Genomic DNA, 16,469 nt, shown 5'->3' on the forward strand with positions numbered 1-16,469 from the left:
GTAAATGTATAAAGCCAATTACATAGTCAATTCAAAGGTAATCCATATATAACATCAAATAGTCTGAAGTAAAGAATGAAATGTATACCTGACTTGTGAAAATTATATAATGCTGGCTATCTCGAGACATCCAGCATTACGGGCTGACCGGTTTAAAGTGTCAAGCCCTGAGCTCTTTGCAACATTTCCTTAAATACCCAGAAACAAATGCACAAACTCTTTCAAGTGTAAACACGAGTGCACAATGGGAATTTGCATTGATCAAGACTTGTATTGATGCAAAGGCCAAATGGCTGAAAGCCACACCCACCAAACTAAGACAAGATATCTCTAAACTCTTAAAACATTGATTATCTTTTGGTTAACTTCTGTAGGGATGAGATCTTTGTACCAGTCGCACTGAGACATTTCAAACGATATCAAACGCATATAATACTGTATCGTGTGGATTGACATTGTAATATAGAGATTTTGTGTGTATTTTCAGGTGATCTCAGCATGAGACAGGGAAGGAATTGGGGGAGAGTGGGTCAAAAGGGAAAGATGTAGATTAGCTGATAGTGAGGTGAGACTTGCGTCTCCAGTGGTGTGTGAGGGACAGTTCAGATGTTAATTTCCTTTATTTTCTCAGAGAGTCCTTGTTCTTCATTCAGACATTTCGGCATATACTAGTTTTTTCAGTCTTACAGTTCCACCTCTTGATCCCAATGGGTCAAACTCTGGTGGTCCTATGGGATCACTGTTAGACGTTGGTTAGACGTTGGTTCAATCCTTGAGATGACGAAATTGTCTTAGCAGCTGCAGAGCCCTTTGGAAGGTTCTTTGTTCACCTGCAGGACACCGTCTCGCCAGGTTTGTGTAGCTTGAGTTTAAGCTGGTGGGTGAATGTGTTCAGGTGTTCTACCTGTGGTTCAGCACAGCATGTTCATAGAGTCAGTCTCGGACCTTGGTGAATGTTCAGTTAACGTGTCACTTCTTCATGGGGAAGCTTCTGCTTCTGCACCTTCCCGATAATCTGACTCTCCTTGTGTAATCCTCACACCTCCAATGGTGTGGTTCACTGGGTAGATTTCAATGGGTGGAAGGCTTCTCCGTAGTTGACACCTGAAAAGAGTCTTAATGTCCACTTAACGACTGAACACTGATGAACTTAAAGCCATAGAGAAATGCATAAGAACATACAATGCAAGAAAACAAAAATAAAAAACAATGTGGGTTCACGTCAGCAGTGCGATTGGTACACCTTCTCTCAAGTGTTTTTTTTTTTTTTAAGGTCATAATTGGTGGGGTGGTATTTAATCACCTAATTCTTCACTATCTCTGTGATAAAGTGACAGCGGAATTTAAGTATTCTTGGTCTGAATAACTTAAGGAAATGCAGCAAAAAGTCAGTGCAGTTTATATATTTAAATAGATGATATGCATATAATAATAACATCATCAATAATATTCAATATTCAATCACAATTATGAAGATATACATATATATATATAATAACCACTGTGTTTGTTCAGGAATCTTCCAATGCAATTAAGGCAGATCTAAATAAGTTTAGTCATTCAATAATGGAGATTGTGTATTCCTTGTCACAGTGTGTGTGTGTGTGTGTGTGTGTGTGTGTGTGTGTGTGTGTGTGTGTGTGTGTGTGTGTGTGTGTGTGTGTGTGTGTGTGTGTGTGTGTGTGTGTGTGTGTGTGTGTGTGTGTGTGTGTGTGTGTGAGAGTGAGTGTGTGTGTGTGTGTGTGTGTGTGTGTGTGTGTGTGTGTGTGTGTGTGTGTGTGTGTGTGTGTGTGTGTGTGTGAGTGTGAGTGTGTGAGTGCAGCAGGCAGGCTACATCAAAATCGATTACAGGATCAAATTTTAATTTTTGTAAATTGATTGAAGTGCTCAGACTTCAGCTTTATCTACTTTGATAATATTTCTGTTATTAGTGATGTGTTGACAAATCAGGGGCCCTCTGACTTTCCAACCACATCAATAACAATCAGAAAGTTTAAAAATTTTGAATTTCCATAGCAGGTCTGTCTTTCTGCTTTAGAATTTGCCTCATCAATTTGTGATTAGCCTTGCACATGTGTAATACAGTGTTTTCCCATGAGGATGTTGTGAATAGCGTTTGCTATGTGTGTCTTTGTGATACTGTCATCATGTGACCAACTCTACTATCCTGTGTGTGTGAAGCTATTTGGATCTGTTGTTGTGAAAAGATGGACAATAGATCTTTAGTGAGGTAACACTTTTGGACTCTATGCCATCTTTTATGTGTAGTGTACAGCCTGGATAGATTTGATCTGTTTCAGGTGAAATGAGGGTGTAGTGAAGGAGGTGTGTGTTCTGTGTGGAGATGGGTGGAGTCTTATCAATAACAATCTGTGTTGCAAAATTTAGTTCCAGTGCTACACTGGGAGGTATACATTTTGTGAAGTGTGAATGACCCCATCAAGTGTTTTCGCACCCATCTCCATCATTCCAGGTTGTTCTAACAATTCCATTGTTTTGGCTCTGATGGGGGTGTTAGCCCCATCCTGGTGTCCATCCTCCAAGGAATTGCAGTTGTCAACCTGAGACAGAAATAATGCAAAGAGAATCACAGTTAATTCTGACATTATCAACAGCTTCACAGTCAGGTTTGGACTTATTTGAATGGCACTATTATGCCTGATGCAATTTTCATCCTGGCTGTCACATGAAACAGAGTTTCATCGGCCAGGTCTGAATTGTTGCTGTTGTTTTAGTACAGTGTGTGACACCTTAAAACTGTTCTTACAGTCGAGCCTTCACAGTCTGCTGTGAGCATTAGAGACCCCAGTTCTGCTGGAGAATTTTTCTGGATTAATCAGAGCTTTTATCGCTCATACTGTCATGAATTCCGATGGGTTGGTTCCCATGGCTTTATTTCCAGTTGCTCTCTTTACAGTCAGATCTGTGGGCAGAAATTGATTCACCTGTTTTGGTGTTGTCTGCTTTGAATTTTGTTTTACGGTGTCGCACACACATTTGATTATTTGAGGTCTCTGTGACCTGTAAAAAAATTGAGGTACTTCTGTGGTGAAGGGTGAATTGGTTTGCTATTATCAGTGCCACACATATAGCTGTGTTCTTGTAAAGGCAAAAGATAACAGCACAACCCCTCCCTTTTGGCACTGGGAATTAAACCAATGCAACACAAGATTAAAATCCAATACATTTCTTTATGCATTACCTCAATATTTCATCTGACTCCATAAACTAAAAGGTTTCCAAAGATTTTTAATAATTTATACATTTGAGTACGTGTTTGATTAATCTATTTAACTCTTTTCTCTTATTGGACTTGTTTATTCGGTTCTCACCGTCGCTTAGGGTCCTCGCACTGGCCATTTATTATGCGGGCCCACGATCACAAACTCGCCAGTCTTAGTCATGTAGACAGAGGTAATTGACTATACTATTTAGAGGGTTGCCCACATGCTCACTCATTCTAAAAGTATTTTGTTTAGTCCCCATAGACTGTGTACACTTAAATTAAAGCAATGTTATCTCTAGTCAGAGGTCACGACCACTACTATAGCTATAAGTCGACCGATACTTTCTCTAATAGTAGTTTTGGTATGATCGTGTCATGGTTTCCCATGTACACTTAGCTAGAGTAACTTTACTTTAAACAGAGGTAAGGCTCACCCTATTTAGGTTGGTCGAGCAACATTGTTGTCCTAAACGGAAATTCCCTTTTTAGCCTTCACAATCTAAGTACACTTGAACTAATGCTAAGCGTTAGACGGAGCTCTAAAATCTCTATTGGCGTGCCCCAATGCTCCACTCAAAAGTAGTTTTAGTCCGTTTCTAACCTGACGCAGATTTGCGGTAACGAATGGATACAACGTAATCTACTAAAGTCCATAATTTCAGATTAAATTAGAATGAAATCAAATGTAACAATCCATACATAATTTGATCTTTCTCCTAATGCCCTGCTTGGCAATTATAATACAATGTATATTATGTTTTGATTTATAATACAATTATATTATATTAGAAACAATATAAATTAAATAATATTATTTCTGGTTCCTGAAGAGTCTGTGGAACAGCTCATTTGTGTTCTTTTCTTCAAAAGGCAATCATTGCTACACCAACAATGGTCAGGCTTAAAGCCAATGGGCGACTCTGTTGTTGTTAACACTGAAGGAACATGCTGAGTGCATCACCAAATCTCTGTTTGAATTCTGAAGAAGTTTTAGATTGCATCGCGTCAATACATTTGAATATGAAAAAGACTGTGGTTCAGGCTGATGCAAGCACATTCATCTTTTGAGATTACAAATGCCTATTTGCTTGATTTAGTCTATTTAAAGACTAATCTGCATGGCGGCACAATGGTAATTTTAACTGTATTCACAAAATGTGATAGATTTAGTTTGTTACTTATTGGGCGAAATGCTCCGATTGAACAGGGAGAGAAAGTCTGTTCTCTGAGTGGGCGTGGTACACCTCGTGGGCTCACTGAGCCACTCAGAACATTAACATGCCGTTTCTTAACAAAAATACAGTAACAACATCATTATCATTTTGTATATCAGTCTTAGATTTTAATCTTACCACCTCTTAATCATTTGCAGTCACGAGTAATTTTGCTGTGTAGCAATAATATTTGTAGCCGATCAAACAAAAAGTTTTCCTAACTTTACATGTTACATATGCATTAGCCTGTTTTCCTACTTTGCTTTTCATAAACAAATATCAACTTTGCTATTTATCAAATCACAAATGTATTCCAGTTGTTTACAAACTTAGAGTTCTCATTCTATTGTTTGCTCGTTCTCACCGTGCGTTCCTAGTTTGTTGCAACTAATAAAACAATGGAGAAAGCATTTAGCTGATTTTAAAAACACTCTAATTTACAACTTTTCATCGAGTCCCAGAAAATAATTTGGAAGATGTTTTTCCAATTAGGTTTAGTTGTTGCGTAGGTCTATGCCGACAAGAAGATATTTTAAAATCCATAACACAAGTTTTAATTCCTCTACTGCGCTGTCGCTATCATGTCCCTGATATGTGATTGTATCTAAATTCTTAAACCCCACCGGATTGCGGTTCCGGTCTAACATTGGGTATTCCGACCCATTCTATTCATGTGTCTATATGGGATGCGTCTGTTTTTCCCTAAACATTTCTAAAAAGGCAAAAAGAATTTGACTTACCAGAACAGCTGAAGAAAGAGAAGTTCAAACCTCTTGTTGATTTTAAAATCGAATACTTCGCTGAAAAGACGTTGCTCGTAAGAGAGTTGCAACATCACGGAGGCTGGTCACCATTTTGTAAGGCCGCCCAAATCGTCCCAATGGAGGCTAACGATCGGCGGGTGAAGTTCACTGCGCGTTCGGTCTTTTCAGCGGGGAAAAGGGGATTTTATTCCAATTCCTCTTAATCTGACTCCATTTAATGATAATTTAGAATTTGGGTTAGAATGCCAATTGGTTATTTGGTCATTCATTTTTAATAGTTTAACTACACATTTAATTATTCCGTTTAACCCTTTGTTGAAATTATACCCAACCTGAATAATTCCAGAGCAAGTCAGAATCTATCAAAGTGTAACAATTTATTTAACAGTCAGGTAAATGTATAAAGCCAATTACATAGTCAATTCAAAGGTAATCCATATATAACATCAAATAGTCTGAAGTAAAGAATGAAATGTATACCTGACTTCTGAAAATTATATAATGCTGGCTATCTCGAGACATCCAGCATTACGGGCTGACCGGTTTAAAGTGTCAAGCCCTGAGCTCTTTGCAACATTTCCTTAAATACCCAGAAACAAATGCACAAACTCTTTCAAGTGTAAACACGAGTGCACAATGGGAATTTGCATTGATCAAGACTTGTATTGATGCAAAGGCCAAATGGCTGAAAGCCACACCCACCAAACTAAGACAAGATATCTCTAAACTCTTAAAACATTGATTATCTTTTGGTTAACTTCTGTAGGGATGAGATCTTTGTACCAGTCGCACTGAGACATTTCAAACGATATCAAACGCATATAATACTGTATCGTGTGGATTGACATTGTAATATAGAGATTTTGTGTGTATTTTCAGGTGATCTCAGCATGAGAGAGGGAATGAATTGGGGGAGAGTGGGTCAACAGGGAAAGATGTAGATTAGCTGATAGTGAGGTGAGACTTGCGTCTCCAGTGGTGTGTGAGGGACAGTTCAGATGTTAATTTCCTTTATTTTCTCAGAGAGTCCTTGTTCTTCATTCAGACATTTCGGCATATACTAGTTTTTTCAGTCTTACAAAATATATGCACTATATTGACAAAACTTTTGGGACTTTTTACATGCACATGAACTTTAAAGACATCCCATTCATAATCCGTATGGTTTGTTTGCCCTGATGTTGGTCCTGCCTTTGTAGCTATAACAGCTTCAGCTCTTCTGGGAAGGCTTTCCTCAAGGTTTAGGAGTGTGTTCAGGGGAATTTCTGGCCATTCTTCTAGAAGCTAATTTGTGAGGTCAGGCACTGATGTTGGACGAGAAGGTCTGGCTCTCAGTCTCCGCTCTAATTCATCCCAAAGGTGATCTATCGGGTTGAGCTCAGGACTCTGTGCAGGCCAGTCAAGTTCCTCCACACCAAACTCGCTCATCCATCTCTTTATGGGCCGACGGTTTGTACACTGGATCGCAGTCATGTTGGAACAGGAAGGGGCCATCCCCAAATGTTCCCTCATTGTTGGGAGGATGGAGTTGTCCAAAATGTCTTGGTATGCTAAACTATTAAGAGTTAATTTCACTGAAACTAAGGCGCAAAGCCCAACCCCTGAAAAACAACCCCAAACCATAATCCCCCCTTCACCAAACTTTACACTTGGCACAATGCAGTCAGGCAAGTCCCGTTCTCCTGGAAACCGCCAAACCCAGACTCATCCATCAGATTGCCAGACAGAGAAGCGTGATTGGTCACTCCAGAGAACACGTCTCCACTGCTCTAGATAGGCTATCAACAACACGATGTACAGAAGCACATGACTGTCTCAGCATATATTACAGAGAATTTCTACAGCATGAGCTTTATATGCATTACTGACAGGGTGTTTAACTGACCTGGTACAAGCATTAACAAGGAAATGTATTAACCTGAAATGAAGACTCAGAAAACTTTAAACAACTCTTTTTCCTTTTAATGCCGTTGTCAAATGCCCATATGTACAAAACCTGTAGGCCCCTGCGCTCCAGCTTTAATGTGCCCCTGCTCACAGCAAGAAGGTTCCTGGTCTGAAAGCTGAAAGTCTTTGTTTTTCATTCTGCAAGAGATTCGGTTTAATTGTACATTTTAAAATGCCTTTAGGTAAGACTGCATTATTTTTTAAATTCAAGCTTTCATTTGCACCTAATTGTGCTGTTAGAATATTTATTCCCGCACCACTGGACACATTCAACACGTATGATAGTCTGATAACTGTGCTCCCATGCGCATGCTGTTAGTGACGTCATCCTATCTGCTGAGGAGGAGTCGATCTCTGCGGCAGAGAGAGAGAGAGAGAGAGAGAGAGAGAGAGAGAGAGAGAGAGAGAGAGAGAGAGAGAGAGAGAGAGAGAGAGAGAGAGAGAGAGACCGCATGGGCTGGACAGAAGAGAGCAGCTGGTTCCTCCACATTATTGTTGACACTCCTTCCCTGTTCCTGCCTCAGTGTCAGTCAGCTGGAGATGGAGGAGGAGAGCTACGGTAGGACATGCGCTTCAATATCTGCTTCATCGAGTGATAAAATGGCATTGCACGTGCAAGGCTGAGATTTACATCATGGAGGAAACACTGACTGTAGCCTACATGTTGTGTGTTTCTTGACTCATTTCTTGAATTGCAGAGCTGTGTTGATTCCAAATGCACTGTTTGCGTGGGAAACACAAACATCTTGGGAGGATTGAAATGTTTTAAGTTTTGGGCATGTCTCAAACTGGCCTTCAGCCAGATCATTCTGCATCAGATTGTGTTCTTACTATGATAATGTGAAGCTTAATGTTCATTGTGAACAGCAGGGTATAGACAATGTGCCTCCGTTTTATACTTAAGTGAAGTTTATCAAAGAAAGTCAGTTTCTGTGTGCTGAAGTCTTAGTTTTCATGTCCAGAAAATTGAATTAATTTGACTGAACTTGTTGATCAGGTTGTGTAATTGTGTGGATAATTAATAGGATTATGGGATTATTAAAACAGTAAAATAACTGTAAACATTTATGAAAAAGAAGCATGCTTTTAAATGACTTTTGACAAATTTTAAATGAAGAAAATTCGTATTAAATGCAATTAGTTAAACTTAAGAGTGCTTTTTTTGGCCCACTTATGTAGGATTTAAGTACATATTTATATTTAATTAAATTTGTTAACTTTTAATTATTGCCGAATTAACTGACAAGCATTTACGATAAACTAAATATACTTTAATGTAATTTCTGTTAAAACGTGTTTGTCATGTATTCAAATATACAGTAAAAATTTGAATTAAGTACATTTCAAATATATTGACTATATTGCAATGTGAATTTTTTGAAAAGTGTACACAGCAAAATCCTCGGTATTAAATGGACAATGCTGGAGTTTCTATGAGTCCACACTTAAAATATAATAATAATTAACTCTTTCCCCGCCAAGCATGGAATTTTCCGTTGTTTGAGAAAACGCTTTACTGCCAAACACAGATTTTTCCAAGTATGAGTAACTGCAGCTTTTTACTTATTTTTACATATTTTTACTTTCCAAGTCATTTTGTTTTTCAAGTATATGTACTTTATCGGTGCTCTTCTATGGAAAACTTTGACTTCACAACAATCCAAAACATAATATTGTACTTTTTACAGCAATGCATTTCATATTGAATATTATTTAATACTTAATTACATGAAAAATGTAGTACTGTATACTTTTACTCAAGTAAAAGTATTCAAAGTTTTACTTGAGTACCAGTAAGAAAGAAGGTACTACATTTTTAGTGTAATTAAGTATTAAAGGTAAGAAAACAACAACTTTTATTTATGAAATGTAGTGCAGTAAAAAGTATGACATTATATATTATGCTTTGGAATGCAGTGAAGTAAAAGTTTTCCAAAGAAAAACACTGATAAAATATATATTCTTAAAAATTTACTTGAGTAGAAAGTAAAAATACTCGACTACTGTCCGCCTCTGCCGACAAACACATGCTGTTGCTTCTGTTGACTTCAACAAGTGCTCTGTGTCATTCTGTGTTTGTGTCTGAGTTCAGACTTTTGTTATTTACACAAAGAGAGTATGGCGAGTGAGCAGTGTTTCAGAAAGTGTGTTCCTCCATATCCACGTAACATCACAGATGGGGATACACACTATATGTGCGTTGGTTGTCTGAGTGAGCAGCACGTTCAGTCGGCACTCGAGGGCCTCTGCCTCTTCGTGCTGCGATCCCGCCAGTCGTTCTTTGCGGTAGGGCTGGGCGATATGGCCAAAAAAAAAAATCCCCGATTTTTTGCCAAAAAATTCGATTTACGATTTTAATCGATTCCCCCCCCCCCCCCCCCCCTCCTACTTAAAATCAATCTGCATGACAAAGAAATTGTTAAAAACAAGTTTTAACTTTATTTTGTTTAGGTAAAATATTTGCGGCTTGCAACACTTTCAGCATGTGAATAACCCAGACCATTCCACAGTATAAATGGGCACCATATTTTTTGCAATATACAGTATACATATCAAAGGTTTATTAATTGATATGCAGATCAAATTAACTTTTATTAACAACAGTAATGTGCAAAAAAGTATAGGGAAAATTCAAATGTTATGCTATTTAATAATATACTAATGTTATTATTAAATATAGATTACCATTGTTCTTCAATATTCTCACACTGAACTGACAAACAGCTTCAGTTATTATAAAATGAGCTCTTTACTTGCTTTCTGTGTAATTTAGTTTTTTCATGAGACTTTGTGACTTCATACTTTTCTCCATATATTAGGGAGTGGAAAGGCTAATAAGTGCTCTTCTCCTGCTGGTTATAGTGGTGGGCACTGCATATCTTTTTTTTTTAAATAAAAAATGCTTGTTGCCACAAAATGGATTAAACATTTAAAAAAAATAACTAAAATACTATTCCTTTCACAAAACCCCTTTAAACTTTTAGTTTTACAAACTATCACATTAAAAATAGCATATTTCAGATATTTAGAGCTTTGAAGTGCTGGAAATAAGTGCAGACAGTACGTGTACAAATAAGTGTAGCCTACGAAACCATTGGAAAGTGCTTGAATTTCAATCTCAAAAGGTTGTACGAATCCTAAGATAAATAATGACAAAAACATTAAATCCATGTGGTTTTACTACAGTAAATCATGGTGAATGTTGGTGATTTGTGATAGAAACCCCTGACCTTCGCTCATGTTGTCTCCACGTCAGCTCTGTCTGATCTGATATCTGTGGTTCATAAGAGATCATTCTGCGCCGAACGCTTCCACTAGATCACAGTAGCGCTGTTATTAATTCTGTGGTGAATTTAAACGCTCTCTCTCTGGATCTCCAGCGCAGTGTATCGTGTCTGTCACGAGATCGGCCCGTGTATGAGCTTGCGCTGCATTCGTTGTCCGCGAAGCTCAAATGAGCGCAGATCCGTTCAGACTTCAAACACACTTTGCAGCGTTAATAGTTCTGTGAAAAACTGAACCAATGACACTGTATGTTGTTGTCCTTGTTGTTTGTGTATCTCTGTGGCACTGGCAAATGCGCGGGGGAGGGCTCAGCCATTACGGGAGCCCAGAGGGAGCGTCGGCGGATTTTAAAGAAAAAAAACGATTTTCATTCACAAAAATCGACATGAAACTACAAACTCGAATTAATCCATAAAATCGATTTATCGCCCAGCCCTATTTTGCGGAGGGCGTCCCTGCTTGCGTTCCTCACGGCACGGGTCCCTCTGCTAGTTCCTACATTATTTTTCTATACTTTGACTCACTGGAGTCTCTAAACTGCAATATGCTCTTTAACTTCAGCACTGAGAAAATAATTTAACACTGAGAAATTTGCTGCGTACTTGTTAACATCAGGTGTTCATCACTAATGTAGTCAGTAGACTCATATAAACATCAGCAGTGTACTTTAGTGTTTAAATAACCCAGCAAGCACTTTTGCATTTAAAAGACGTCTAACAGCCGTCCAAACACAAACCTGATTTCCTTTATTTTTCACAAGGGACCTTTCACTTAAAAAACCTTCATTAACTGTTTTTGAATTTTGTCTCAAATCCTTACAGTTACTGAGTCCTTATAGGCTTGACCTGTGTCTTAAATCCCCACCTATACCCTTAAATAGGACACTATTAAAGGGGACAGCCATTTATAGTGGTGTCCAAAACCATAGTGGACGTTATCAAATGCACTCGTTCAATCCCATAATGCACTGCAATAACAAGTGTAGAGCCGATGTACACTTAATGGCTAAATAATGCCCATAATGCACTGCGAGGGTCATGTGCTGAATTAATTCTCGCTTCTGACCTGAAGGTGGCGCCCGCAGCTGAATCATTCATCCATTCATTTTACATACAGCTGGTCCAATATGGATACAGCATAATTTCATACAGGTATAAATCCTTTACACATGATAGTTTCCATGACAGAGTTGCAGACACAGCTTTGGTTTCTCTTATAAAAGTGTATAATTTCCATCCTCAATCTTTTCATATTATATTGCATCATCAGTGTGTGTATCTGGATCAGTTTAGATCTTCACTTCTATTGTTTTATCTTCTGGTAAGCTTTTGAATTTCCATCAGAACTGTATAGAATAAACACAGAAAATTAGGGAAACTTTTTACGGAAAACAAAAAAAATCATTCTATTTACTTTATAGTAGTTTTGTAGCTTCTGAACTTTATTAGTTTTGTATATTCTGAATAAACATTCACTCAAATCACAGATAAAGACATTGACTTTGTAGATTTGTGGAATGTTTTGATCATGACAAAACTGCTTCAAAATGCTCTTCTCCAGGATGTGTGTGCTGTTTTATGATGTTCAGTGAGATGGAAAGACTTTCTCTTCTCAATTATTCATTGTTCAGTTTGCTGAGAAGCAGAACACATCCCAGAATAGAAAAGTGTGGCAAGTGCCTGTTACAGGATCTGATCTGCTGTAGCCTCTTAAAGGAAATCACATTGCAGTCTTCTTGACTGACAGTGAATTGAGGGAATCTTGTTAATATGTTAAAACAATAGAAAACCTCCCATAGTCTTATGTTGAAGGAGACTAGCAAGAAAACCCTAAGCACCCACCGAGAATAATTGGTAACCACACATCAACATCGTGCCACCCACACATAAACTGCAGCGACGACTTGTGCCTGCCAGTTCACTCCTCTTCAGAAAATGAAAAAATGAAGTTATGAGTCTGTAAAGGAAAACTGTCTGAGAGACGTACTGTGTTTATAAAAAGATTTGTCCAGTACCTTCAATATTATCGTGTTTATTATGAGCTGAACTCGCAATAGTGTTGTATGTTAAGTTTTAAATTTGAGGCATTTTCATGACCTACAAGTGAAGAATGAGTTTTTTAATTGCTATTAATGTTTATTTGCATTAATTCTGTACGACTGTAAGAGATGGCAACTCTCTGAGAAGACAGAAAATTACCACCCCCAGCCAAGACAAAATCTTGGATTTGATCACCCAAGTATTGCCATAGTTTACATTTCATTCCTCTCACCTCTCCTCTCCATATGTTGAAATGCAGCCAAGATCTATATGGGTTAATGTGAACAAGTACTATACAGTATACAGGTCCTTCTAAAAAAATTAGCATATTGTGATAAAGTTCATTGTTTTTTTATAGATTCATTGCACACCAACTGAAATATTTCAGGTCTTTTATTGTGTTAATACTGATGATTTTGGCATACAGCTCATGAAAACCTTGTCAAAAAATTAGCATATTTCATCCTGCCAATAAAAGAAAAGTGTTTTTAATACAAAAAAAGTCACCCTTCAAATAATTATGTTCAGTTATGCACTCAATACTTGGTCGGGAATCCTTTTGCAGAAATGACTGCTTCAATGCGGCGTGGCATGGAGTCGATCAGCCTGTGGCACTGCTGAGGTGTTATGGAGGCCCAGGATGCTTCGATAGCGGCCTTAAGCTCATCCAGAGTGTTGGGTCTTGCGTCTCTCAACTTTCTCTTCACAATATCCCACAGATTCTCTATGGGGTTCAGCTCAGGAGAGTTGGCAGGCCATTTGAGCACAGTAATACCATGGTCAGTAAACCATTTACCAGTGGTTTTGGCTAGGGTTGCCACCCGTCCTGTGAAAAACGGAATCGTCTCGTATTTTCAGGAAAAATGACGCGTCCCGTATTTTACATAGGTCCACCCGCATTGTGTGAAGACACGTCCTATTCTGCCCCTAATTGGGTCGCTGCCGTCGTTGGTTTGTTTGATTGGTTTGTTTCAGTTTCACGGGCCGTGAATCACGGCCAATCAGAGTCAGTAGATGGGACCCCGCCTCGCCGGTTCTTTTCAATATGGGCAGAATCCATTTGAAACGATGGCGGAGGCAGGTCCAAATACCCTATATCAAATATATATATATGTTGTTAAGTGTTTTATCAAAATCAGAAATGATTGTAGATATTATATCATTTACAGTTATTTAGGTGTGAGTTTTTAAAAGCCTCAGGAATCTTTTGCAGGTGTTTAGAGTTAATTGGTTGATTCAGATGATTAGGTTAATAGCTCGTTTAGAGAACCTCTTCATGATATGCTAATTTTTTGAGACAGGAATTTTTGGGTTTTCATGAGCTGTATGCCAAAATCATCAGTATTAAAACAATAAAAGACCTGAAATATTTCAGTTGGTGTGCAATGAATCTAAAATATATGAAAGTTTAATTTTTATCATTACATTACGGAAAATAATGAACTTTACCACAATATGCTAATTTTTTGAGAGGGACCTGTAATACATGTTTGGTATCTCAAATGTCTCAGTGCGACTTGTACAAAGGTCTCATTCCCACAGAAGTAAAGCAATAGGTAACAAAGGTTTTAAGAGATAATTTGCTTATTGTGGTGGGTCTGTCCTCTGCCTAGTCTTTACCTCCTGTCGTCAATATGGTGTAAATTACAGGTCTATAGGACTTGATTAATGCAATTTCCCATTGTGAACTTGGTCTTGGTCTGGTATTTAAGTCAGGTATCCATCTCTTTACTTCAGAGCATTTGATGTATGTATCGATTATCTTTGAATTGGCATGATACGTTTACCTGACTAATAATAAATTGTTATATTTGATTTATTCTGACTCTGAATTGATTTCTTTTAGTGCGTTACGATGTATCTTTTGTAACCGCACACACTCGATCTCTGATAGTATGGAGCATGAGGCACATCTGGCTTGATTTAAAATTTCTGACTAACTGTTCAACTTTATCTAAGTTATGCAGTCGCACTATAAGGGGCCAGATAAAATACTATTCAGACAATACAGCATTATTTTATGCTACTGGCCATAACCGCTGGTTATGAGTTATGTTATATTTATTTATGGTTTAATGTGACTGTAGGGGGCTACTTTTTTAACAATTGCAAGCATGGGCGGCATTGTTAAATTGCTTTAGCCATAACCTCTGGTTGATGATCAGACTGGCGAGTTTGTGATCGTGGGCCCGCAATAACCCTGTGCAACTCTGAGAACCGATTTAATGTTTTCCATAAAAGTAAAGAGTTAAATAGAATAATCAAATGTGTAGTTAAATTGTTTTACAAATGACCTAATAACCAATCGGCATTCTAACCTAAATTCGAGGTCAGGATAAAATTATATTACTTTCCCCGATTGAAAATACTGAAAGTAATCTTCACCTGCTGATAGTAAGCCGTCACTGGGACGATTGGGCAGGCCTTTCTATTAATTTAGTTCTTTTGGCATACAATTGTTCAGAATTTGTTTCATTTCATAAATATTAATGCCACCAAAACCTGATGTGATCCACAAAAATTAATACGAGTCTATTTATTGAAAGGAATCAGTGTAAGGCTATTGGTGAAAAGTGAGTAAAACTCTGAAGCACATCCCCAGTGTGTGTTTTTGTCTGATCTGGCGTCTCATTTCACTTCTGTTTACTCACTGGCGTCCGGCAGTACTGCATGCTGAAACTCAATACTAGAGCTCACAATCTCAGACCACACTGACCCTGGATCAGCTCTTCTCCTGAACGCACAGGCTCTAAGACCGGGAAAACCACCCCACTGGGAGATGTTTGAGCTTCAGATCCAGATGTATAAACCAGCGTCAGAGTTTATGAGCTGCTTTTGTATCTGAACTGTTGTGGGCCGAGAGCGAGAAGCTCTGGCCACCCGAGGGCTCTATTCCTCCCACACACAGACAGCTCAACATGACACCCGGTAAACTCACAAACACATGCAGAACGAGTCCTCGGCACATTTAACAGCCTTTATGTAGACTCTTCAGATGTGGGAAATACCAGAAAACAAATGAACATTATTCTCACACTTGCTGTTTATGAACAATTAACATTCTGTATTTAATCAGCATCATGTTGCTCTAAACTGAAGCATATTGTACCTCTACAGTTTCTGAACTCCCATGATGTGCCAGGTGAGATCAGATACCCATACATACTTACTGCTTATTTATAAAAATATTAAAGTGAAAAACAATTCTATAGCTATAATTATCTTTAGGCAAATCGGAAAGTGAGTGCAGTATTTTCCGCGGCTCTCTCTGTTTTTCACAGATCTGCGGTGAGGAGGACAGGAGGCGTAGGAGGTGCTTTAGCTTTAGCGCTGCATATCACATCTCTGCCTTTGACAGGATGACTCCAGATGATACTTTGCCTGCCAGTTTTATGTGCCATAAATTCAGAATGCCTTCAAAATTACAGTACAATTCCTGAATTTGAACTGAGGTAGAAAATATAATGCAGAATTATAATTTCAATGTAAAGCAGAAAACTGAGACTACTATCTTCTTCTTCTTTCGGCTGTTCCCTTCAGGGGTCGCGACAGCGAATCATCTGCCTCCATCTATTTCTATCCTCTGTATCCTCTTCTCTCAGACCGACTACCTTCATGTCCTCCTTCATTACATCCATAAACCTCCTCTTTGGTCTTCCTCTTGACCTCCTGTCTGGCAGCTCTAACCTCAGCATCCTTTTACCGATATATTCACTCTCCCTCCACTGAACATGTCCAAACCATCTCAACCTGGCCTCTCTAACTTTGTCTCCAAAACATCTCACATGTGCTGTCCCTCAGATGTACTCATTCCTGATCCTATCCATCCTCGTCACTCCCAAAGAGAACCTCAACATCTTCAGCTCTGCTACCTCTAGCTCTTCCTCCTGTCTTTTCCTCAGTCAGTGCAACTGTCTCCAAACCATACAACATCGCTGGTCCCACTACTGTCCTGTACACCTTTCCTTTCATTCTTGCTGGTACTCTTTTATCA

At 38.5% G+C, this 16,469-nt stretch overlaps 1 protein-coding gene across 1 annotated transcript in view; it reads left to right on the plus strand.

Annotated features, from left to right (window-relative positions):
- Positions 1-7,567: 7,567 nt before the first annotated feature.
- Positions 7,568-16,469, plus strand: part of cyth1a (cytohesin 1a) — a 73,085-nt gene continuing 64,183 nt past the window's right edge. The window contains exon 1 of the mRNA XM_067424210.1: positions 7,568-7,710. Within this exon, the coding sequence (XP_067280311.1) occupies positions 7,692-7,710 (19 nt within the window). The 5' untranslated portion in view covers positions 7,568-7,691. The remainder of the gene's footprint in view (positions 7,711-16,469) is intronic.

Source organism: Pseudorasbora parva, chromosome 2, assembly GCF_024679245.1.
Source record: "Pseudorasbora parva isolate DD20220531a chromosome 2, ASM2467924v1, whole genome shotgun sequence".
Classification (NCBI taxonomy): domain Eukaryota; kingdom Metazoa; phylum Chordata; class Actinopteri; order Cypriniformes; family Gobionidae; genus Pseudorasbora; species Pseudorasbora parva.